We start from the raw sequence: 27,019 nt of genomic DNA, 5'->3' as shown, positions 1-27,019 counted from the left end.
TAACTCTCTTGGTTGATTGCTTGATGCTTCAATTACTTACATTTCACCCCTCTGAGCAAATTAATTATGTGACCCTCAATGAATAAAGAATAATTTGAGTGTATACATTCTATGTAATTACTCCAGGTTGCTTATATTTGTTTTTAATGGAGGTTTTATTCCATTTTACTCATTGAGGAGCTCAGTGAATTTGCATTTGTTTGGGTGTCTACTCCACTTTTTCTCTGCTCAGAACGACAGCCAACAAGTCACAGGGAGGGCATAAAAGAATTAAACAGAATTCATGAAGTAGAAGCAGTTCATATAGATAGATAGTATAGTGTGATAGAAGAGTTTTAGCTAAAATGAAAGGAAAGGTGTACAAAACTGTGGTGAGACCAGCAATGTTGTTTGGTCTAGAGACAGTGTCACTGAGGTAAAGACAGGAGGCAGAGCTGGAGGTAGCAGAGATGAAGATGCTGAGGTTCTCTCTGGCAGTGACTAGGATGGATAGGATCAGGAATGAGTACATCAGAGCACATGTTAGCACATGTTAGAAGTTTTGGAGATAAAGTCAGAGAGGCCAGACTGAGATGGTTTGGACATGTCCAGAGGAGAAATAGTGAATATATTGGTAGAAAGATGCTGAGTTTTGAACTGCCAGGCAGGAGTCCTAGAGGAAAACCAAATATGAGGTTTATGGATGTAGTGAAAGAGGACATGAAGGTAGTTGGTGTGAGAGAAGAGGATGCAGAAGACAGGGATAGATTGAGGCAATTGATTCGCTGTGGTGACCCCTGGAGGGGAAAGCTGAAAGGAAATGAAGAAGAAGCAGTTCATATATAGAGGGCTCCAAATTATCAAAATAAATAGAATATGGATAATGCAATTGTAGAAGCGAAACAATTGACATTGAAAATTAGAATTGCCAAGGAATATGCCTGAGCCAGAAATAGCTGTTGATTTCTTCTGATTGATCCTCTGTATTTGAATGCATGGACGCAGCCAGTAAGAAAATCACCTTGTAATAACAAAGGCTTTATTTATGTCCCTGCAGTGAGAAGGCTCATTTAAATTCAAATTCATGAGACAGATGATAAAGACAATCAGCAGACCACTTTAAGCACGCTTGAGGGGTTTCACTGGACTATCATTAACACAGACAATCTTCATATTTCATGGACACAGTGGAACACAACTACAAAATCAGTCCGTGTACATCTGAGCCTGCTTTATTAAAGAACAGCAGTTTTCAAAGTGTCAGAGACCTGTGAGTCAGGAGAACAATCTTTTTGCCAAGGAACGGCAGTGTGTGTGGTCTGAGACAACAACAGATCATTTCTAGATGAAAAGCATTCAAAAACATCCAAAGCAGACCTCATCTTCAAGGATGAACCCATTAAACACACTTAGGCACTTAGCAAAAATGTTATGACTAAACCAATCAATTAAAAATAATTCAACAGGTTAAGTTGGAAATAACAAGTCAAAGCCAACCATGTAAAAGTTGTAATTACTGTATTTCATTTTTTTAAATGATGTGATGATATTGTTATGTCCCATCTGGAGTTCTGAGACATAATGTTTTGGCTCCATCTTCTCCAAGTCCGGAGTAGACAGGGAGAAAAGACAAAACCAACTTTAATAAGGACCATGCATTTCTTTACAGTGACTAAGAAATATATTGGAAATTGCTTCAGGGTAGCCAAAGACCAAAATAATTTTTAAAATAAGAATCATATCTGGGAATCAATTAACTAACCTAGTGAAATAAAGAAACCAAAGTACATGAACTCTTATCTTTCTAAGATGGGAAGAAAACGGCAGTCCCCCCCCCTACTAATCGTCTTTATTCTAATACGAACTGTTAATGTAGCCGCAAGAGGACACAAGCCAGTGTCTTATTGTGCCGGTCCCAAGCCCGGATAAATACAGAGGGTTGCGTCAGGAAGGGCATCCGGCGTAAAACTTTTGCCAAATCAAAGATGCGAATCAAACCTATGACTTCCATACCGGATCGGTCGAGGCCCGGGTTAACAACGACCGCCATCAGCGCTGTTGACCTACAGGGCGCCGGTGGAAATTGGATTACTGTTGGTCGAAGAAGGAGAGGAGGAAAGTGCGTTCGCACGAAGAAAGAGAAGAGGAACACCAAGAGTATAGGACTGAGAGTAGGGACGTTGAATGTTGGAACTATGACAGGAAAAGGTAGAGAGTTGGTTGACATGATGCAGAGGAGGAAGGTAGACATACTGTGTGTCCAGGAGACCAGGTGGAAAGGTAGCAAGGCTAGAAGTTTAGGAGCAGGGTTCAAGTTGTTCTATCATGGTGTAGATGGGAAGAGAAATGGAGTAGGAGTTATCTTGAAGGAGGAGTTTGTTAGGAAAGTCCTGGAGGTAAAAAGAGTGTCAGATAGAGTGATGAGTCTGAAGCTAGAAATAGAAGGTGTGATGTTCAATGTTGTTAGCGGGTATGCTCAGTGATGAGTCTGAAGCTAGAAATAGAAGGTGTGATGTTCAATGTTGTTAGCGGGTATGCTCCACAGGTAGGATGTGAGCTGGAGGAGAAGGAGAAATTCTGGTCGGACCTTGATGAAGTGATGCAGAGCATGCCTAGAAGTGAGAGAGTTGTCATTGGAGCAGACTTCAATGGACATGTTGCTGCAGGAAACAGAGCTGATGAGGAGGTGATGGGCAGGTTTGGTATCCAGGAGAGGAACGCAGAAGGACAGATGGTAGTTGACTTTGCAAAAAAGATGGAAATGGCTGTAGTGAATACTTTCTTCCAGAAGAGGCAGGAACATAAAGTGACCTATAAGAGTGGCGGTAGGAGCACACAGGTAGACTACATCTTGTGTAGACGGTGTAACCTGAAAGAGATCAGTGACTGCAAAGTAGTGGTAGGTGAGAGTGTAGCCAAACAGCATAGGATGGTGGTGTGTAGGATGACTCTGGTGGTGAGGAAGATGAAGAGGGCAAAGGCAGAGCAGAAGACAAAATGGTGGAAGCTGAAAAAGGAAGAGTGTTGCATGACTTTTAGGAAGGAGTTAAGACAGGCTCTGGGTGGTCAGGAGGTGCTTCCAGATGACTGGACAACTACAGCTAATGTGATCAGGGAGACAGGTAGGAGAGTACTTGGTGTGTCATCTGGAAGGAAAGTAGATAAGGAGACTTGGTGGTGGAATGAGGAGGTACAGGAGTGTATACAGAGAAAGAGGTTAGCCAAGAGGAAGTGGGACACTGAGAGGACTGAGGAGAGTAGACAGGAGTACAGGGAGATGCAGCGTAAGGTGAAGGTAGAGGTAGCAAAGGCCAAACAAGAAGCTTATGATGACTTGTATGCTAGGTTGGACAGTAAGGAGGGAGAGACTGATCTATACCGGTTGGCAAGACAGAGAGATAGAGATGGGAAGGACGTGCAGCAGGTTAGGGTGATTAAGGATAGGGATGGAAGTCTATTGACAGGTGCCAGTAGTGTGATGGGAAGATGGAAAGAGTACTTTGAAGAGTTGATGAACGTGGAAAATGAGAGGGAACAAAGACTAGAAGAGGTGACTGTTGTGGACCAGGATGTAGCAAAGATTAGTCAGGATGAAGTGAGGAGGGCATTGAAGAGGATGAAGAGTGGAAAGGCAGTCGCTCCTGATGATATACCTGTAGAGGTATGGAAGTGTCTAGGAGAGGTGGCGGTAGAGTTTCTGACTGGGTTGTTCAACAGGATCTTAGATAGTGAGAAGATGCCTGAGGAATGGAGGAGAAGTGTGCTGGTGCCCATTTTTAAGAACAAGGGAGATGTGCAGAGTTGTGACAACTACAGAGGAATAAAGCTGATGAGCCATACAATGAAGTTATGGGAGAGAGTAGTGGAAGCTAGACTAAGGGCAGAAGTGAACATTTGTGAGCAGCAGTATGGTTTCATGCCAAAAATGAGTACTACAGATGCAGTATTTGCTTTGAGGATGTTGATAGAGAAGTACAGAGAAGGCCAGAGGGAGCTGCATTGTGTTTTTGTAGATCTGGAGAAAGCTTATGACAGGGTGCCCAGAGAGGAACTGTGGTATTGTATGAGGAAGTCTGGAGTGGCAGAGAAGTATGTTAGAGCAGTGCAGGATGTATGAGGACTGTAAGACAGTGGTGAGGTGTGCTGTAGGTGTGACAGAGGAGTTCAAGGTGGAGGTGGGACTGCATCAGGGATCAGCTCTGAGCCCCTTCTTGTTTGCCATGGTGATGGACAGGCTGACAGACGAGGTTAGACAGGAATCTCCATGGACTATGATGTTTGCAGATGACATTGTGATCTGTAGTGAGAGCAGGGAACAGGTGGAGGAGAAGCTAGAGAGGTGGAGGTTTGTCCTGGAAAGGAGAGGAATGAAGGTTAGCCGCAGTAAGACAGAGTACATGTGTGTGAATGAGAGGGACCCAAGTGGAAGAGTGAGGTTAGAGGGAGAAGAGATCAAGAAGGTGGAGGATTTTAAGTACTTAGGCTCAACAGTCCAGAGCAATGGAGAGTGTGGAAAAGAGGTGAAGAAGCGTGTACAGGCAGGATGGAACGGGTGGAGGAAAGTGTCAGGTGTGATGTGTGATAGAAGAGTTTCAGCTAAAATGAAAGGAAAGGTGTACAAAACTGTGGTTAGACCAGCGATGTTGTTTGGTCTAGAGACAGTGTCACTGAAGAAAAGACAGGAGACAGAGCTGGAGGTAGCAGAGATGAAGATGCTGAGGTTCTCTCTGGGAGTGACCAGGAAGGATAGGATCAGGAATGAGTACATCAGAGGGACAGCACATGTTAGAGGTCTTGGAGATAAAGTCAGAGAGGCCAGACTGAGATGGTTTGGACATGTCCAGAGGAGAGATAGTGAATATATTGGTAGAAGGATGCTGAGTTTTGAACTGCCAGGCAGGAGGCCTAGAGGAAGACCAAAGAGGAGGTTTATGGATGTAATGAGGGAAGACATGAAGGTAGTTGGTGTGAGAGAAGAGGATTCAAAGGACAGGGCTAGATGGAGGAAATTGATTCGCTGTGGCGACCCCTGAAGGGAAAAGCCGAAAGGAAAAGAAGAAGATTCTAATACGAACTGTTCTGTTTGGCTGGTTGGGAGAGGATGGAAATGAGGAATACACATTAACATCTTGGCCTTTTCAAAATATTTTTCTCAAAGCAGCAACCAATCACCAGCCTGAATGTAGGGTCAGTCTACCAATTACCCACAGGTCTTAGCACATCTGTTTGCACAGTAACACCAATGAAGCAAAGTAACACCACGGTCAGCAAAGCAGAAGAAGAAGAAAAACCTTATTTATCCCCTTGGGGAAATTGTTATTTACACAGTAGTTTGACACTGTGGGCAGATTTCCAGTTCTGCTGGAAAAGGAAAGCAGCAACTCCATAAAGTATGTCAGTGGATGGAAGAATGAATTACTCTAAAAACTCCTGGTAGAGGTTGTGTTGAATTTGTACTTGATAAAATGCAAACCAAATGCCAGCATATGTCATGGACCCCAAACCATCAGAGTGTGGACTCATCACATTATACTTCAAGTAGCTTGGATTCTGACACTTCACTTTTTCTCCAGTTGGTAGGACCTTGATCTCCAAATGTAATGCAACATTTATTCTCATCTGAAATGGTCCGGTTCCTCTCCTAAGCCCCAGTAAGACTCTTCTGAATTGCCTCTGGTTCAGGGTAAATCCAAAGCAGGGGTGGCTTGACCATTTTGACGCAGCACGTCGTCCATTTCCATATATTATATTATATATATATATATATACATATACATATACACACACGTATATATATATACATACTGTACATACATATGCATATATATACATATACATTATATATATATTATATATATGTATATATTAGGGCTGCCACGATTAGTCGACTAGTCACGATTATGTCGACTATTTAAATTGTCGACAACTTATTTAATAGTCGACGCGTCGTTTTTTGTTGTTTATTTTTCTTTCAAAACTGCTGCGGCACCTCCATGGCCGCACCTGCCTTTCTGTCCTTGACACACCTGCGCAGTAGAGGTAATCGGGGCCAGCCTTGATTACATTCAATTTACGTATGATCTGATTAGTCGACTAATCGAAAAAATAATCGGTGATTAGTCAACTATCAGAATAATCGTTTGTGGCATCCCTTTATATATATATATACACACACACATACATATATATACATGTATGCATATACATGTCAGGCATCATGGCGGCTAAGATGAGTAGGCACATGGATCAATATATGACCTGGACACAGAAAGGAGTTGGTAGTAACACCAGGGGAGCCAAGCACCAGCTACTGGTGGACAGAGCAGTACACAGAGACTGTAAGAATAGGCAGACCAACTTGTGCACCGCCTGGATAGACTACCAGAAAGCCTACAACTCAATGCCACACACGTGGATACTGGAATGTCTGGAACTGTATAAGATCAACAGGACACTAAGAGCCTTCATCAAGAACGCAATGGGGAAGTGGAAGACAACCCTGGAGACTAACTCCAAGCCAACTGCCCAAGTTAACATCAAGTGCGGCATATACCAAGGGGATGCACTATAACCGCTGCTGTTCTGCATAGGCCTGAACCCCCTCAGTCACATCATCACAAAGAGTGGCTACGGATACCGATTCCGAAGTGGGACGACAATCAGCCATCTCCTCTACATGGATGACATCAAGCTGTATGCCAGGAATGAGTGAGAAATTGACTCACTGATCCACACCACCAGGATCTACAGCGACGACATAGGGATGTCATTCGGATATTCGGATTAGACAAATGTGGCCGGATGGTATCAAGAAGAGGCAAGATGATCAGAACTGAAGGGGTTGACCTACCAGGGGGCAGGAAAGAAGACATCAAGGACAGCTACAAATACCTTGGAATCCCACAGGCTAATGGCAACCATGAGGAGGCCGCAAGGAAGTCATCCACAGCCAAATACCTCCAGAGAGTAAGGCAAGTCCTGAGAAGTCAGCTGAATGGCAAGAACAAGGTCCGAGCCATCAACATGTATGCACTGCCTGTCATCAGATACCCCGCTGGGATCATAAGCTGGCCAAAGGAGGAGATAGAAGCCACAGATATTAAGACTAGAAAGCTCCTCACCATGCATGGAGGGTTTCACCCAGGTTCCAGCATTCCTGAGGCTGTGCACTAAGCGGAAAGAGGGAGGCCGAGGACTAGTGAGCATCAGGGCCACTGTCCAGGATGAGACATCAAAAATCCAAGAGTACATCAGGAAGATGGCCCCAACAGATGAACTGCTCAGTGAATGCCTTAGACAGCAGAAACCTGAGGAGGAGACAACATGGAGGGACAAGCCCCTACACGACATGTACCACCGTCAGATAGAGGAAGTGGCTGATATCAAGAAGACCTACCAATGGCTGAATAAAGCTGGACTGACAGACAGCACAGAGGCACTGATCATGGCAGCACAAGAACAGGCCCTAAGTACAAGGGCAATAGAGGCCAATATCTACCACAGTAGATCTGACCCAAGCTGCAGGCTATGTAAAGAAGCCCCAGAGTCAGTCCAGCATGTGGTAGCAGGGTGTAAGATGCTCATCAGCGCAGCATACATGGAAAGGCACAACCAAGTAGCTGTGATAGTGTACAGGAACATCTGTACCCGGTATGGACTAGAAGTACCCAAATCCCAATGGGACATACCAGCAAAGGTGATTGAGAACGGCAAGGCTAAGATCCTGTGGGACTTCAGCTTCCAGACCGACAAACAGCTGCTGGCTAACAAACTGGACCTAGTGGTGATGGACAAAGAGCAGAAGAGAGCAGTGGTGATGGATGTGGCGATTCCAGCTGACGCCAACATGAGGAAGAAGGAACATGAAAAGATTGAGAAATATCAAGGGTTGAAAGAACAGCTGGAACAGATGTTGAAGGTCAAGGTTAATGTGGTCCCCGTGGTAGTAGGAGCACTTGGGGCAGTGACCCCCAAACTGGAAGAGTGGCTCCAGCAGATTCCTGGAACAACATCTGAAGCCTCAGTCCAGAAGAGCGCAATCCTAGGAACAGCTAAGATATTGCGCAGAACCCTCAGACTCCCAGGCCTCTGGTAGAGGACCCGAGCTTGAGGATGACACACATATATATATATATATATATATATATATATATATATATATATATATATATAAAATGCTTTTTCTTTGTACTGCCATATTTGTGTCTGTGCGTGAGCCTTCGGAAGCACCATGTCCTGGTAGTTGCACTCAAGCTGCTGCAAGCTTTTCAAGGTTGATTATGTAGAGTCAATTTAAATTATGCTGTTAAATATATTTTGAGGCTAATTTTTCAGCATTGGTTATGTTGTAACCAGTGTGTACACAGAAATGATTAGCAACCCCTGTGTGGTGACGAGAGGCAGACCAAATTTATTGGTAGAGTATGTTTCAACAAAAAAGAGAGAATATGAAAGACAATATAAAATGACATAAAATAATATCAAAGCAGTAAATGGAAAAGATGTTTTTTCTAAAAACCTAGCATATCTAAGAGTAACCAGAAACTTTATTTAGACCTTTACTTGAAGCAGACTTGTCTTGGAATGATGATCATGTTGCAGTAACCTCTTCTACCACAGTAGTACCTTGAGTTACAAGTTTAATTCGTTGCGTAACTGAGCTCATAAGTCAAATAACTCGCAAGTATAGTAACACATATGTATGTGTGTAAAGTCCGAGTGAGGAGATCATTTCCCCGTTGGGGACAATAAAGTGGATTTTAATCTTTAATCTTATTCTTTAAAGTAAGTAAAATAACTATAAACAATTTAATCCATTCCAGCCTTGCATAAAAGCCCGAACCCACACCGTTGCCTGTGCATAATTAATCATAAACTTAAACGTAACTTACGTAAACTATGATAAAGTATGAAAAGAATTGCAAAAAGTCATGAGCACACGCACGCTACATTTTACCAGAGCTTTGAACCGGTTCATGGAATGAAAACCAGAAACTTTTGGTACCTTGCCAGGAACAAAAACTAAACCAAAAATTTCATGTTTTTTAATGTTCAGTAACAGAATCAGTTATTCAAAATAATTGTAGCCAGTTGATACAGTCGATACCAGTTGTCTTTTTTGTTGTTGTTGAAACAAATATCTGATCTCATGTTTCTCTTCCGGTTATTCACTCAATGCGTGATGAGAGCAGCGAGAAGTTGAGGCATATCACCAGCAGTCCAGGGAAAAGACAATCTCCCCATCTCAATTATATGCAGAACAGGTAAACACTGCAGTCTATCAATCTTAAAAATATGTTTGATTTAGACATTTACTTATTAGGTGCCAGACATTTCCAGAGCAAAGTTCCCTGTACTGCCAGTGCTTTGTGCAATTTATCTCCTTCGGTGGGCTTTCTCTGATGCTCTGGACATTAATCAGTGTTTTCTTTCTGTTCTTGACCGATCACGAGATGCTTCAGTCAGAGCGAGACCGTATTCGCTCTGACATACGCAAACTTTGTTGTATCATAATCTGCCGCAACTTCTCCGTCACCCTCTGATTCTTCATCCTCTGTTCCATAACTGGATCAGTGCTGTTGTCCTGTTTACTGTAGGGACACATCTACAGTGTGTAAATTAATTGCAAATTTAAAAGTCCTAAAGCTACCTATTTAAATTTTCAAGGAACATTATTAACCGGTTCAAGAACTATAAAAAAAATTTCTAACTGGTTGAGGTACTTTAATTCTTGCGTGGTACGTAAAACCATAAATGTTAAAATTTTGTTTCTGTTTGGAATGAACCAATTGACAAACAATTCTGGTTCAAAAGCCCTGATTTTTATGCCACAAAGGAGAACACGATCTGGTCTTGGCTGATCTTGCATCCATCCGCCAACATGTGGTAAAGCAAGATTCAGTATCAGCTGATGTATCCATCCACCAACTAGTGGTGATTTCTCGAAGCACGGCTCGTATATCGTATTTTGCTTGTATGTCAAACAAAAAACAGACAGCGCAACAGCTCATATCTCAAATAACTTGTATGTCAAGGTACTACTGTATGTCTTTGATGTTAAAAGACCTAGCAATTGAAAATATTATTGTGAGGCTTTTCTGGTAAAACATTTATAGGAACATTGTGGACTCCTTCAAATTCGCATACAATACTTCAAATGTAGCTACTACCATCTTGTGGTAATTACACAGTTTAAACAGATGTAGCAATAGTTCTGCTGAGGGTAAAATAACCAGCTGTAAACAAAATTAAAATTTAAAAAGAGATGGCTAGCTAGCATTCATTCCTGCCATGGCACATGATTTTGTAAACAAACATGTATGTAGATTAGACTCAAACACAGCTGTGATTTCATCAGTTCTGTGATCTCATACTTACTGGATGTTCAATCTTCAAAACAAGAAAATTTTGATTCTCGCTGAATAATTTTAATTATAGGCAAACAAAGAAAAACTTGGTGTAAACTTGGAATTTAGTAAACTTTCATGAGGGATGTGCTACAACGTGAGGCTAGTTTCTCTTGTTAACCTGGCTAGGTCACCATGACAACTGATGCTCCACACTGAACCCGGTTTGTGGACCTTGTAAAATGTCAAATGGCCCCCATGGAGGTCAATTGTCAATTGATGTATTATCTATTATTGTTCCAGAAATCTCTAACCACTTCCATATGTTCCTGTGAGTACTGCTGTCATCCTCTAGCTCTGTCTCTAAAGTATTACAGTATAATCAAACAACAGCTTGAATCGAATAAAACACTTTAATATAAATACTTTTAATATTACCCCAGACAGTCTTCTCCTTAATTAAACCAGCGGTCCCCAACCGTTTTTGTACCACGGACGGGTTTGATCAAAGACAATATTTTCAGACTGGCCTTCATTTGCTCGATAATTGTTAATGATGCAAGGACAGCTGTAGTCTAATAATAAATCATCCACAGTGGTTTCATGTAAAATCAACAGACAATAAACAACCTTTTTTTCATAAATTGATAATCAACATCTCTGTAAACAAAATAATCGTAAGAAATAATCATATTAAAAACTCGATTGAAGTGACGGCACTAATGAGGTTTATTTTGAATTATAGCGACTTACAAACAGTGAATTCAATGTAGGAGAAGCACTGATCATTTCCAATAAAAGGGTGAACAAGTCAATCAAGTAATAATAATTACAATATTGAGAATTAGTGTTTGGGGACCGCTGATCTAGGGGTAACGGGGGACAATGACAACTGAAGTGTGTTCCGAACGTCCGGTCTACTCCACAATTGGGTTGTCTTTACGGTCACTGAAGAAAATCCCACTTCACAAAGATAGGAGGTTGGAAATGGAAGCAGGTTTTTTTTGTGGTTTTTTTTGGGGGGGGGAAATCTCAGGATAATCTGCCTTGACTTTAATCCAGAACACTGGCGCAGTTGTGGGTGCTTATGTTCTATATAATAGAACATAAGACAAGGAGGATATATGCAGTTTCCTCCGGGATTAATAAAGTATCTATCTATCTATCTATCTATATACTAACTCTCTATTCTAACTGCATGTCTACAGGCCCCTAGTGTGTGCTGTGTTCTGGGGCCTGTAACCGCTGTGTGTGTAATTAACATATATATGTACATGTGAAGTGTGATGTGTAAAAAGAATTTCCCCAAGAGGGACAATTAAAGTAATGGTTATTATTATTATTTATTATTAAGTTAGGGATAACTGCTAGTAACCTGTTATTCCGCACAGACGTCACTTTTCAAAATAAAACATCTTTAGACTGGTAATCAATAAAAAAAAAGAAAGTCAAACTTTCTGTGCTGCCCGGAACCTAATGTTGCAGGTCGCCACTAACATAGACGTAGACGGATGTAACAGAAAATCGGGTAATTTTTCACAATAAAAGATCTTTCAGACTCCAAAATTAATTAAACGGAAGTAATGTCAATTATTTTTTCTTTCTGTGCGGCCTTGTACCAAATGACCCACGGACCGGTACCAGTCCGCAACCCAGGGGTTGGGGACCCCTGCCTTAAACGACAAATTCAGCATCACCGGTATTAATGACTAAAAGAATACCCTTGACACTTTAGGACCAGTCTTGGAACGATTAAGCGTAAACAAAAACCACCACAGACAAAAAAAGATAATTTAAAGAAAAACTATAGAAGAGCTGTGCACAAAAAAATGTAAACTGCAAGGGCATTACAATATTTTTAAAGGTCGTCTCACATAGTGTAACAAAACCATTTTAAATTCAAGACACGGTTATTCTTCAAGTTTTACTTCTAAAGTAGTCAAATAGTTCTGACAAGTCTAAACTATTCACAGTCTCATAAAGCCATCTCCATGATGCTTTTGTGAAATCTCCTCTTGTTCTATTTGTGGAATTTTGCAGCTTTCATCACAACTAAAATCCGATTGTATTTACCAATCAATCATGATTTACCTTTATACTACTGTTGTCAATGCTGTTGATAACACAGTATAATGCTAAGGACGTTAAGCAACTGAAGTTCTACCCCTGCCTTATTCCCATTAGATTTGATTTATTACATTGTTTTAAATTTTTCTAGAGGATGACGTGTTAGAAAATGTAAATTATGTTTTGTACTTTCCCATCAGCATTGAAAAGTGCTCTAGTTAGTCTCTCTTCTGAAGAATAGATCAACACCTAAATGGTACCAAACAATTCCTGGGGTGAGGATTAAGACATCCAGGGAGGCTGCATTTAGCAGGAAAGGTCCTTACTTTTGGAACAGTCTGTCACAGCGATTCATGATCTTTGGATATTTATAAAAGGAACCTTAACAGCTGCCTTTTTAGCCAAGCATTCTCTCAACTCATTCTTACTATTATTTATCTTATTGAGTTTATCTTTCACTCTTTTTATTGGTGCCATTGTTTTATGTCTCTGTGGCTCTTCCTTTCATGTATCTTTCTTTGTAATGGGCGTGGATGTTTTGCAACTTTGCATGAAAGGTGCAATATAAACTACTTCTGGAGGAACTATTGTTCATCAGTTATTTGATTTTCTACATCACAGTCACTAGTTTTCATTCAGGCTTAAGAAATCATCATAGCGTGGTGACAACTCTGTTCAAAGTCACATCAGATGAGGGACTTGTCTCTGTACTCATCTTATTAGACCTTACTGCTACATTTGACACCACAGACCATCTGATGCTACAGACACCTAAATTTAACTGATTCAAAGGAACTGCACTAAGTTGGTTAAAGTCATACTTGTAAGATCAGTCAGTTTGTACAAGTCAGTCTGAAACAGTGTTAGCCCCGTGTTACTTGTTACCTTATATGTAAGAATTAATCACACCTTAAAATAAGTGCTAAATATTTAATTCTGAAATATTATTACTGTGATGTTATGTCAAAATGAATGAATGAAATGTAAGGAACGCAGCTGTTGGATAATTTGCAGCAACCCCCCACCCCCACCCCCCTTTTTTATTTTTGCAGATATTCTTAATAACGATACCTAACGTTGTAGCATTTCCCTCAGATATGACTGGTGACCTTTGACTGAACTGGTTTTATGTCAGATGTCAGTGAGCACTGTGCTGGTTGATATGACAACGGTGAGGGTTCCACGCAGGTCATTATTACGACGATCACCCTTGTCTCTCAGGTGGAGGGTCTGCTGAAATGCGCCTGGGTCAACTGACAGGGTCACCTGACCGAGGAAGGAGTCCATGAGCGCATTGTGGTTGTAAATCTAGGACAAATGGAGACATTAATTCACTAATTTAAGTTGAAGACAACAAACCTCATACGCACAGACACACACTAACCTCAACATCGATTGGTTGGTTGGCTTTCTTCCTATAGAAAAGACCCTTTGTATCGAAAACAGGACTGCAAGTCTTTTTATGGACCGGAGAGCGCACCTTCTGTCCTTCACAATGAATTATAACGTAGGGGTCACATGCTAGTGAAACACACACACACACACACACACACACACACACACACACACAATACATTATGTTAGTGTGTAACTTTACTTTTAAAGTGTCTTTTAAAATCCAACAATTTAGCTCCAACAAGTCACAGAGGCTGTATGTAAAACTTTATACTGTATACAATAAGTACTTAAAAACAAGACAATACAGGACCAATATTTGTCTGCAATTGTACATATTAGCTCAAATGACTAGATTCAAAAACAAATAGAACATGACTAACTGAATGTATTTTATTTTTATATAACATCACATAATATAATATCACCTAATACTATATCACCTAATGATAAGGTAAGATAACCCAATATAAGAGAAATGAAATGAAATACACTAGAAATTAGTACTGTAAGGAGTGTCTTGTGTACCTCCGTTAGAGTCTTGACCAGCAAGTCCATCAGCCTTCAGGATGTGGACCTGAGACACCAAAGAGGGGTAACCACACAACCCAGACCAGCAGGTCTGTGGGGGCTTGTCAAGAACCAGCTCCCTACAGAACAGACGGTGCACTACATTTCAGCCATCAATAGCTCATGATCTGAAGTTCATTCAGTTAAACAGACCATCCTCTGGATGCAAACTGGTAAATTTTCCGGCAACGGTGTCACAGTGAATACAAAGATGGAGTAGTTTTTCCTTCCACACTGACTGAATCTCAATAGGCTGATAAAATCCGCCATGATATCCAACAAGAAAATGTTTGCTGAGATACTGGAAGAGCCAGTTTGATGGGGATCCTATCACTAAAACCTCCACATCTACCATGCTTCTACATCCTATTACAGTGTTGATGGCATTCCTTATGGAGGCAGCTTTAGGTGAGGCCGTGGTTCTGTCTGTGCTAATTTAGTGTAGCACAGACAGAACTAATTTGTCCTAGCTCTCCCAGTCATTGGCTCCTGCAGTGGTTTGTAAAGTCTGACAGAAACTCATGGCTGTAGTTGTGCTTTAGTTTCACTCAGTCTGCTTTATGTGATGGGGCAAAGCTAATGGTTGTATTTTCCTGTTTCCATTACTGGTGTCAGCTGAGACTAGTGCAAACAATGATAGATAGATAGATAGATAGATAGATAGATAGATAGATAGATAGATAGATAGATAGATAGATAGATAGATAGATAGATAGATAGATAGATAGATAGATAGATAGATAGATAGATAGATAGATAGATAGATAGATAGATAGATAGATAGATAGATAGATAGATAGATAGATAGATAGATAGATAGATAGATAGATAGATAGATACTTTATTAATCCCGGAGGAAATTGCATAGTACCACCATGTGGAAATACATGAAGAATTACAATCTCAGCATTTTTACTTCTGACAGTAAATTTTTGGAAAGGTCCACCTCATACAAATATGTGGGTACAAAGATAAAGAATTGTAATTTAATGTATATATGGAAAAATCAGTTTAGGAACCCAAATGATGATTGTGTTAACTTTAGAAAAACATTTGTTTTAGTTCCAGTGCTAAAGAAACAAAATGGAAGCTTACTTAGTGCCTGGAACTGATTCATTATGTAATGCTTGACATGCAGTTCATCTCTATACCTCTCTCTGTGTGTTGGCGCTGGCAGTTACAACTATTCTTTTCTGACTGCTTTTCAATGTAACCCTAGTTTTAACAAAAGTGAGAAAATCGCATTCTTCTACATTTCACAAAAGACAATTTGCAAAGGGAACAAAGAATAGATTTGCGCATCTCAACCGACAAGTTTAAGGAAATTATGAAGAACATTGTTCCAAATGTGCATGTTTTTCTTTAGAGACCACCATGTATAAAGATGTCACTTGTTTTGTTGTCGATTTTTTTCATAGCACATATTTCTTGGATTTAAACATTTTCCATTTCCTGGTGAAATAAAGGCTGATTAAAGTACAGCATTCCTTAAGGGTCTGTCCCTGGTACTGTCCCATTTTCTCTATTCATGCGCCACTGGCTGATATCACCCACAGATTAGGTAGTTCAGCTCACAGTTGTGTAGATGGCATTCAGATGTAACTACCTGCTAAATCATCAGTACACAATGTTCTCGACAGGATGGTCTGTCAGATATTCAATGTAACTCCACAGACAACAATTTCCCACTGAGCCGGCTGCACTTGTATTCTGCCACACCTTTGGTTTAAAAGCAGTGAAGACATCATGGGGTCTCAGTTTTTTATGCCTCAGGGCAGAACTGAGGTGCTGGATCAGGAGTCTTTGTGTATTTGTACATTGGTATTGCAATACAGGTGTCTTCAGGTGTGGGACTGTTAATCTGAGAAAAACTGTGGCATATATGCTGTAATTTTATCCTCTATGCTGCATGGTACCATTTCTCTTAACCATGCAGACTGCTGGCATACCCTGAACACACACTCTCAGGTGGCGTTGTGAGGATGGTCCAGTTTGGACAAACTAAAGGGGTCACTGAGAAAGGAATTTGTTCTGCTGATTTTACACAATACTTCTCTTAATGTGGCTGCTGATGATGTGGAAATCCTTGTTACTAGAGACCAATTCATAAAGAACTAGAACAGAACTAGTCTCATCTACCAGTGTTACCCAAGCCTATTTTAAGAAATCTTGCAAATTTTCAAATTTGAGATTTTGACTATACAGACCTCAAATGCTAAACTTTTTAAAAGTGTAGTCATATTGAAGTTGTTATAGAGGCTTTTTTAAATGTCTCTGTTTGTGATCAAACATTTAGAAAAAACTTATGACACAATAAAAAGTGGACTGGACCTGAGGCCAGTGTCTCTACCTGCAGTGTGACGTTACATCAGTAAAGATGCGGAGCAGGAAATCTCCCTCCAGGTTCGGGTCAAAAGTTGTGGGAATGATGACATAGCGTCCCTCTGTCAGGTCGATACGTGAAAATACAGACCTGGAATTGATGTAGATGCTTCCACCAACCTTCTGTTGGGTGACATGCATACGGTATTTCCTATTCAACTCCACCTGGACACAAAGACAGAACAGTAGAATCTCCATTTCAACTCCCACAACGGCTGTAAACATACTTTACACACAATAGTATCAGAATATACAGTAAAAGCTTAGCTGTTTGGTCATGGTGTGTCTTTTTGTAGACCCCATAATATCCTAGACCTATTCTATTAAAAGTTAGTTTGAAATTTGAAGTAAGCTATGACCAACGTCTGTTTATAATTCCACAGTCTTTTATGTTGTAAGATAAAGACACATGAACTTAACATAAAGTTATTGATCGGAACCAGACACGTTTGTGTCCCTTCTTCCGTTTGGATATAGATGACATGTGATATTTACTTTCCTTTATAAAATGTCAGCAGAAAACTTGACTGTTTGGCTCTACATATACCCCTGAATCATCTTTCTCAACACTTAATAATGTTAACACCAACACAGATGAACAGTGTGCCATGAACATTTACATTCTTGTTTGAAAAATGCACTGACTTCCTTCCTACCAAAGTTCAAAATGCTCATATAAAAGTCAAAAGTCAAACAATCTGAGTGGACAGATGATGCATGTAAGTGGACGTATGAATGTGGGTTGTGATAGTTAATGACGAATGCACCAAGCTTGTGAAATTAAGTGGTTGTTAAGTTCAGTTCTGCCTGAACAGATTCTACTTATATGCATGTACAATAGGATGCTATGTGTTTATGAACTGAAAACAATTAATCTACATCTCTAATTTAGAGAAAACTTTATTGTTTAGATTATGATTTTTTTCTTTTCTGAACTGAAAAACAAAACTGACTCTTTGGTCCAAAAAAAATAAGAACACATTACATTTTTATTGCATCTTTAGTCCCTTTTATACAGCTCATTTCCCTCGGAGGACATTATGTTTTTATGGAATGAAAGGATGAGGATAAAGACTTTAGTCCGCTTTTTCAGCACAAGGTCTATTGGTTTAAATTTTAGACTTTTTTTTAATAGTTTTGTTTCTTTTTGGAGGCTTAAAACATGTTCAAAAACAGACACCTGTTCTACCTGTGTGGAACCAACAAGAACAGAATGGTGACTACTAGACAGGATCAGCTGGCCCACATTTTTTTTAAATAATCCACAAGAAGGGATGGATCAATATGCAAAACAAAAACCCAAGGGATGCCAGAGAGCATCTCATTCAGACAAACAAAAGGATGTGGACATATGGCAAACTAAATACAAAATGTGTATGAAAAGAAATGAGTGGGACATTTGTTATTTGCAAGATATGTAAAAAAAACTGACATGGCCTGAAAATCCACCAGGCCAAAATGAAATGAAAATAGATGCAGACGGTACTGGAGTTACTCTACTTGGAAAGTTCCCCCACTGTGATCCAGGGGATGTCGAGCCTGGAGTAACCTTGAAGTATCCAGACAGGAGCCCCGCACAAATGCAGCGCATTAACGCAATCAAGTGAAGCAACTCAAAGCCAAGAACAAAAAAGAAGTCGGTGTTTGACGAGGATGCCGAGTCAATCTTTGGATAAACAATATTAGGATGCATGTGATTGGTGTGTACAGACAATGACATCATTATTCCTAGCCTGCTAGCTGAATGTTTTGGGTTGGAAGAGACCACATGATGACCAACAATGATCCAACAGCTTAAATAAGAGCTGAATAACGTGTGGCAGCAGCTGCATGGCATCCTTTGCAGGACATTCTCCACATACAGGACAGAAACACAGCGGATAACTGATTTGCTCCAACCCCAAGATGGACTTCAACTTCAAATACAACTTCAGTGATACGTCCAGGGAGAAAGATCTGGGCCTCTGTCAGACCTTGATTAATTCACCCAGACTACAAGCATTTGGGCAGGAAGGTGGGTAAGAACATAAAAGCATCGTCAGCCCCAAAGCTAGGGTACCTTACACGGCACACATAAATTACCAGTCTACGAGATAGACTCTGGAGAAGGTAGCTGCCAAACACGTGTCTGAGTATCTCCAGAGGAACTCATACCAGAATTAATGAGAACTAAATATTGGTTTATTGAGGACCGATTTTGAAATGACATTGTTTTTTCTGTCTATATGCCTTATATCACCTGTCTTGCTCGACACTTAACCCCAACATGCTCCCTGGATTCCCTGAGGACTTCCCACAACTCCACTGGGATGGATCGACTGCAGAGAAAAAAGATTCCCTCAGGGGATTAATATAGTATTTAAAAATATACCTTTAGGGTTCTTCCTGACCTGGCCCTTTAAGACATTGACACCTTCTGAGGTTTTTATTTTATTTGTCGTGTTCTCTGTGAGTAACATAGCTGAATATCTTGTGAGCTAACCCTGTGTATGTCAAATCCGATAGCTAGGTTTTCTCCTCTTCCATCTCTCAGTGTGGCTCTGCGGTCTCTCTGCTGCAGACAGATCAGAACCTCATCCTCCGGTTTTGTCACATCAAACAAAAACTGCAACAGAAGAACAACTCACTGTTAGATTGCACTCTTTTGTATCACCAACAAACCTGGAATCAAAGAAAAATGAACACCTGAGGGTTCTGGAGGAAGGATTGTTTGTTGTTGGTGCAACCTCCAGCTCGGTTGAGAATAGGGTCGTCATGGCGACGCCAAGAGCCATTCATCACGGCCTCCTCCCAGGTCTTATGGACGCTCAGGTAAGATGTGTTGATAAGACGGCACAGGATGAGATCAGTGAAGTTAGCAATGAAGTCATCAAACGTCATCCTGTAGAAGAGAAGGAAAATCTGATTTAAGTTTCAAAAAGTCAAAATCAGAGATGTTTGTGATGAATAAAGATATGTTTGGAAATAAGAAATCAATGAATTCCACAAATAAGGACATTACTTATCAATATTCCACTATAATGAGGATTACTTTAAGTTTCAGTGACATCCAGCAGAGGGCAGTGCTGCTCTAACACTCACCAGAATTCTCCATCATCTTGGACAGTCACTCCGATCTTCTCCCTCTCACTTTTACTGACTTTTTTCCACTCCTCAGAACTGCAGACAACAACAAAATTTCCGATAAATGTCTTTCAGCTTGATGAGACATAAAAAAAATGAGCACTAGGAAGTAGTTTCCATTTTTATTTCAAGTTCAAGTTTCCATTCTGACATCAGTTAATGTACAAACTGGAAGATATTAAGTTTGTTTTAACAAAGTGTATTCCACCCATTTAACAATTTCTCCTTCACAGATTTCCACTCACCATAGACATGTAGGGAATAAAGTAACTTAAATAGATTATTTCTCAGTAGAAGAACATTCTCTTTCACTTTTGTTGTTAATGGGGATCAACTATGCATTTCTATACGTCTCAACTAATCAGAAAATTGGGTTTCGTCAGCACAGGTATTGTTTGCAGCAGATTGTCAAGTAGCCAGCACGAAAGTTAGCACGCTGGGTTATGAGTTGTTTTCTCAGTTGAAGAAGTAAAAGTTTTGTGTGGTCCTGCTCATGAGTGATGTGAAAATATAGCCCTGTTCTAGTCTGATGCCTCAGTAGAAAAGGAACAAAAACAGGTAGATATAGACCACAACTTGTAGTCTCTAAAGCTTTAAACATGAATACAACACATTTTTTCATGTTAAAGACAATACTGTATTAATGAAACCATTATAATATCTAAAGCATTTGCAACTGAGATTTAATAATCACATTTATTATCAGGAAGACAAAGTTAATTTGAGAAAATGTCAACAATGTTAAGTTTTTCAGGTAGCAGACATCCTGTAGCTTATATTCTCAGAGACAGTGTTTCCCGTCAGAATTCTTTTGTACTACGGAAGACATCATAGCTTATTTTAAAAGGAAAAGCAGTCTCTTGTACTAGTATACCATGTAGTACAGTATATGTACTAGCATTGGGGTTACACCTTACACGGTAAATTAATTGTATGTATGCATACAGGGGGGTGGCAGTGGGTCAGTGGTAGAGCAGGTCGTCCAATGAACACAAGATCACCAGTTTGATTCCTGCTCCCATCCAGCCAATCGGAGTGTGAGCTGACAGTGGGAGGTGTCAGCTCACCTCCAGAGCACAGCTGGCACCCTTGAGCAAGGCGCCGTCCCCCTTAAAAAGTTGCTCATTAGGGCGCACCAAGAAGGAGCTGCCCGCCCTTCTTGCTGTCTGCCCCTCCCACTGCATGCCTACAGGCCCCTAATGTGTGTATGTGTGTTCAGGGCCTGTACACCCTAATATACAGTATATACATGTGATTGACAGATTACTAGAGTGTGCTATTAATTTCCCTTCGGGGATTACAACAGTATATAAAATAAAACTAAATAACTCATGTCTAGTCTGTCTTAAATCCTTTTATAACAGCAGAAAACGGACAACTAATGCAGGTCAAAGAAGGTATATGAATGAATGTCTAAAGCCCTGCTAACAGGCTCAGCCAATTTCTGTCACAATTAATAAATCCAGACCACACTGGATTTCTTTAAAATTTTTTGGCAGCAAATAGCTTCTGTAAACTTCAGTATTGTTCGTCTGGCAAAATGGAAGACAAAGCCAAACACAGAATAGCTATAAACACTGATAAAACCTTCGATAGACTATCTATACAAAACATTGGTTGTTCATCTCCAGAACTCACGGTTACTGAATGCCGAGCTGAAGCAATTACACACATTCTGAAATAAAGACCTTGTAAACAGAGCGTGCAAATCATTCAATCAACTTCCTCCAAGCAGATGATTAATTCTGTATTTTAAAGTCCCTGTCATTTCCTTTACTAACTTGTTGATACTTTGAAATGCTTACATTATCTCCACATATACGGTGAATTGGGGGGAAAGCATCATCCTTTTGTGTTTTGACTATAGGGAGTACCAGAAAATAGGCCCTGTCAAAAGGCCTGTAAAGGATAGAAAACCCTTTGATAATCTGTTAATGATTTTTAGAATTTTCACAAAATGAATAATCTCCTATTAATTAGCAGAAATGATGATGATGATGACGACTAACTTGGGAGTTAAAAGGGTGAAAATATTCTACTAATTCTGCAGAATCTTGTACGATGCCTGGAAGATGTACTGTATGTAAACTATTCATGTCGTTGAAAAAAATGAAGACGAACACTGGCTTATTCAGCAAGAACTTCTGTTATATTCAGTTTTCCTCTCAGAAGCAACAACTGGGACTTTACTTGTACTTGGAATGACTTTACTTGCACTTTGCAATGATTGGGTCTTGAAACAAATACCTATAAACTTATGATTGAAGACCCAGAGCCAGGTCTAGCAAATCAAGAATGATATGAGAATTGGATCAGAACATAACAACTGATGAACAGCTTCGGTCATGTTTTTTTTGTTTTTTTAAGTTTAAGTTTACGTTCTGTCTTTAAAATCTTTTAAATGAATTTCATAATGTAGAATAGAAAACAATAAAAGGAAAAAACCCAAGCCTATTTTTATGAGTACTGAAGAAATGCAGTGTTGGATTCCAGTGATTGACCTCTTCTCACTCCATTCACTATCAATGAATCAGGCTTACTGTAGTTCTGGTCACAATTGTGCATTGGGAAACTAATTTTCATTCTACACATGGGATGATTTTTAAAAAAAAAGAAAGAATGAATGAGAGACATCATTTTGTTGTTCCTGTTCTCTTCAGCTTCATCTTTACCTGTCACTCCAGGGTCCACTCCACTCGCTTTGACCCCAGGGGTTCCTCATGCGGATCATAGTGAGTTTATCTGACTTGAAGAACGCCAGCAGGCCATGACCTAGCCTCACCCTGCGGACATCTGTCACTGCGTAGGCGTGGCCCTTCACCAGGCCACAGGCCAGGCGGGCCTCCATGTCTGCTGCGCTGGTTGCCTAGACGACAGCTAAATTCAGTCAGTCTGCAGGTAGCAAACTGACTGCTACCTGCAGGCTGGACAACGCCTCTTAGGATTTGAGAGGCGTTGTCCTCTCCTCACCCGGATGGAGCAGCTTATGAGGCCTCCTCTGTTGTGGACTTTCAGGACTCTCTCAAACAGCTCGTCACATTTCTCCTTGTCTTCTTTGAAGCCATTCTCTGTCAGGTCCATCGGTTCTGACACGCCTCCAGTGAAATCCACAAGTGCATCAGCGGTGTTCCCTCCATCTAGCCCCTCATAGCAGCCACACATCCTACAAAAAAGGAAGGGCAATCAGTAACAATTCAACACTCAAATGGGTACCAAATATCTAGCCTCATATAAAGAGAACGTCGACATGACCACCGAATATAAAAATCGTCATCGTTGACTCAGCTTTACTGTTCTTGTCAGGGGCAGCAGTAGCTCGGTCCACCAAGTCTATGTGTGTGTGTCGCCTGTACACATATAAACTATGCCTTGATTAACATAGACTGACTACAGTGAACAAATTCTTTTCAGGGATTAATAAAGTTGATTTCATGTTAATTTAATCTTTAATCATATATAAAGTTTTTATTGTTGTACATTAACAATAATTAAAATATTGCATTCAGAGAATGGTGACATTAAGTTATGCTCTGTGGCTGTCGGACTGGAGGTGGAGACTTGGGCAGTTGTTTCCCTCATGAAGGCTGTAGCAGAGTTCTCTCACACAGAAGGGTTTTTATGTTTTGGTTGGTTTTTGTTCAGCAGTTCTCTGGAGCACCAAACTATTGACTGAGACAGCTTGTGTTCCCCAATACAGACGGTGTCACGGTACATAAATATGCACATGAACAGGGTGCAGGTAGTTAGTTTGAGCAGCTAGCTCCTCTGTCATTTGACGTTGCTGTAGTTGTGTGTTGTGTGACTTGTTGCTTTCTCTTTAGAAGCTGCACTGGTTTTGGTTTGGGAAGATAGTTAACATGGACACTGAGCACAATAACAAACTATTCTGAGCTCCTCCAGCAGCCATCTGGAAGTACTTTAGCTCATTTTATCAAATCAGATCTTGTGTTTCCAGGCACCCCAGCGTTGTTTTGTTTGGTTGTTTTGTTCGCTCTTTTGTTGACTTCTATTCTTTAAATGAATTTACAGTTAATTGTAAACTGTGGGTCTTCTTGGTTTTGTTCTTGAACAAGCTGGGCATAATACAACTAATTCTATTTGTGAAGTACCTCTGCTAATAATGCTTACCACTGAACATGACAGCTGGAGTCTGGGAATCTAACTTACACCTTCTTGGTAAACAGACTAAGATATCTGGGACATGATCCAACTGTTTTCTTGCCAGTAAGCTGATTGATTCTTATTTAAAGAAATAAGAATAGGTGCATAGGGAAACTAATCCTCTGCTGAAAAGGGCTGTGGGTGCAGCAAGATCCAGCTGGGTCTGGGAACTAAGGAATATTTTTTAGGTAGCACAATAGTCACACCCATTACCTGGCCTTCAGGTAAAGCACATTTTCCTCAGTATTGTCAACAGAAAAAAAACATTTCAAACAGCATTAGAATCAAATATACATATTCAAACTTTAAAACTTAAGACAAGCTCAAAAGTAATTTCATCAAGGTTTCTTTGTCAACGATGTTGATGAAATTCAAGCATAAAAAAAGTTTGAGCAGCTTATGGGCCCAACAAAAACATACATACAAATATATATGACTAATGAAGCAGTGTTGATAATTCCACTGAAGACATCAAACCAGTTTTTCACTCCATACTAAAAGCAAAGGCATTTTGATGTGAAAGTTCTTCCACAATAATTTATCCGGTTAAAAATCTGAGAGGCAGTAGATGCAGCAGCTCAAGCTTGACAAGCTACTATTCCAAACCCACACAGCAATAAGTTCCATTAAACAGTAAGTGGTTCTCTGTTGGTGAATAGGCTACTGCCATTTCAGCATTCCACTTCATAAACACAGACAATGCTGCTTCACTTTCCAATAGGACGGAACTATTACACATTTACACATATTAAAGGACTGACCTCCCTGTCACGTCTCGTCCTGCCTATTGGTAGTGCTGTACTCAGCTTCAGTATGGAAATTATAAAAAAAACTGTAATGGTGTAATTGGAGTCAAAATACACTATGCAGTTTAAGTTTTTAATAGAATTTTTTTGTTTATTAATAAAATTCTGTTTTCAGCAGATTGTTTTTAGACAATTTCCTTTAAAATGAACATTAATGGTGGCATGACTTTTCAAAGTCAACACTACGGAAAAATAACGGTATTAAATCTATACTGGAGGAGTGGGCAGCACAATCTAAAACAGACCATGCTGTTGTTTTTGTAAACTCTTGTCTGCTGTCAATGTGTGGGAATAAGTTTGCAACTGTAATAGACATGCACAAAGCAATATAATATCCCCTTCAGAGAAGAAGCCAAGGCACTCGGTGTTGGTCGTGATGAAAAACAGACTGCATTTAACATCCACAAGCAAACAGAATGCACATCACAAGCTTGTCTCCTAGATACCTGATGCTCTTCTCCTTTCCAATCTTTATATTGCAGTTACACCAGAGCTGATGCTGTTGTGAAGCAGGCAGCAACACTTCCGTATGCTGAGCAATTTGTTTTCGTGTCTAATAAACGTGTTACTCCTTCACGTGATTTGTGGAAACTCCAGTCATGTGCCACTATTGAGAAGCGTGAAGAGTGGTGAGCAGGCCAATTCCTCACAGTATCCAAATGATCTACTGCTCCCCATCCAGACTCACAATAAGTTTCCGGACTTTTATTGTGGTTGACCCAAACCACTGGAATTTTTTTTCTCTGGGTTTGCACCAGTACATATCTGGGGCTCATGACTGTGACAGCTATGCCTTTCCGTACGCTTCCCAATATTCACATGTGATTAGGTCTTTTACTTTCATTCATAGTAAAAAAAAATCCCATGTGAGAACTAAAAAACACACACCCCACAGCCTGGACTATCTGGAGCATAAATGGATATGATGGGAAGACTCACCCCTTAAACCCTGAAGTCCATAAATCAAATTACAAAACAAGGGAAATTGGTGAATCTGAATACTTTCTGAGAGCTTATCATGGTACTTCCAGGTCATCTGAGTAACACCAACATGCATGTACTGTATCTTATCTTGTGATCTGAGAGAAGTTATTGTGGAATAAAACGGGAACAAATGCAGGTACAAACATGGAGAATACAGTACAGTAATCCCTCGCGAATATGCGCTTCAAGATGCCCGGCTTCACCCCATTTTTAGTAAGTAGTCACGTGATGCCATAAGCGAATTCTATTGGCTGACAGCATCCGGTAGAGCGCTGTGTTCCGAGACTCATGGATGCCGCGCACTTCCATTTATTAAAGAAACACTTTATAAGCACTTTAAAAAGTCTATAAGAGTGTGGGAAAAGGTAATACAGAAAGAAAGTAGTTTAATATCAGTATGGGGGGCTTCAAAAACCTCTAAATTACCATATAAAAATAAACAGTTTGTCGCGATATTTCAGAATTTCGCTATTTGCTGGTCTTGGAACGCAGAGTAACGAGGGATCACGTTATATAATACAGTATATTTGACTACCATTTAGAGACTCTTTTACAAAAACGTAGATTAATGAATACTTTATTAATTCCGGAGGAAATTGCACACATAAAGGTTCTTACTTGGCGTAGGCCTTCTCCACCAATGCACTCCAGAACTCATTGCTGTCATTGGAGTGGCAGTAGACTAGCTGTCCATTCACTGTGGGCAACCGGTCATCAATAACAACGTCTACCCAATCACCAAAACGCCAGAACTGGAAGTGGAAGATACCAGCATAGGACTCTGGTTTGTCATCATCCCACTCCTGATCCTTCCAGTCAGGAATTACCTGAAAAAAACAGACAAATGGGAGATTTTAAGGTTTTCAGATATTAGAAATCTGCCAGGCAGGAGGCCTAGAGAAAGACCAAAGAGGAGGTTTATGGACGTAGTAAAAGAGGACATGAAGGTAGTTGGTGTGAGAGAAGAGGATGCAGAAGACAGGGTTAGATGGAGGCAATTGATTCGCTATGGCGACCCCTGAAGGGGAAAAAAGAAAGGAGAAGAAGAAAAAGAAATCTACTTTTCAGGTTTTGTGTCATTTAAAGCTTTTCACAAAGCTCCAGGACAAATGGTACCCCACTGCCAGAAATACAACATTTTATTGTATATTTGGAAATCAAATTCTTGAGCAGCATTTTGTACGCAAGCACCTGACAAATATGCAT

At 40.2% G+C, this 27,019-nt stretch overlaps 1 protein-coding gene across 1 annotated transcript in view; it reads right to left on the bottom strand.

Annotated features, from left to right (window-relative positions):
• Nucleotides 1-8,364: 8,364 nt before the first annotated feature.
• The window catches only part of LOC137605728 (calpain-5-like), a 38,723-nt gene continuing 20,068 nt past the window's right edge, over nucleotides 8,365-27,019 (bottom strand). Inside the window, exons 4-13 of the mRNA XM_068330438.1 lie at nucleotides 26,432-26,640; nucleotides 22,833-23,025; nucleotides 22,535-22,728; nucleotides 19,821-19,898; nucleotides 19,425-19,620; nucleotides 19,222-19,344; nucleotides 16,708-16,904; nucleotides 14,316-14,437; nucleotides 13,777-13,913; nucleotides 8,365-13,700 (exon numbers count right to left, since the gene is read on the bottom strand). Coding sequence (XP_068186539.1) covers nucleotides 13,524-13,700; nucleotides 13,777-13,913; nucleotides 14,316-14,437; nucleotides 16,708-16,904; nucleotides 19,222-19,344; nucleotides 19,425-19,620; nucleotides 19,821-19,898; nucleotides 22,535-22,728; nucleotides 22,833-23,025; nucleotides 26,432-26,640 — 1,626 coding nt within the window. The 3' untranslated portion in view covers nucleotides 8,365-13,523. The remainder of the gene's footprint in view (nucleotides 13,701-13,776; nucleotides 13,914-14,315; nucleotides 14,438-16,707; nucleotides 16,905-19,221; nucleotides 19,345-19,424; nucleotides 19,621-19,820; nucleotides 19,899-22,534; nucleotides 22,729-22,832; nucleotides 23,026-26,431; nucleotides 26,641-27,019) is intronic.

Source organism: Antennarius striatus, chromosome 2 (assembly GCF_040054535.1).
Source record: "Antennarius striatus isolate MH-2024 chromosome 2, ASM4005453v1, whole genome shotgun sequence".
NCBI lineage: Eukaryota > Metazoa > Chordata > Actinopteri > Lophiiformes > Antennariidae > Antennarius > Antennarius striatus.
Note: the sequence above shows the minus strand (reverse complement) of the source record. Positions and strands in the feature narration are given on the sequence as shown.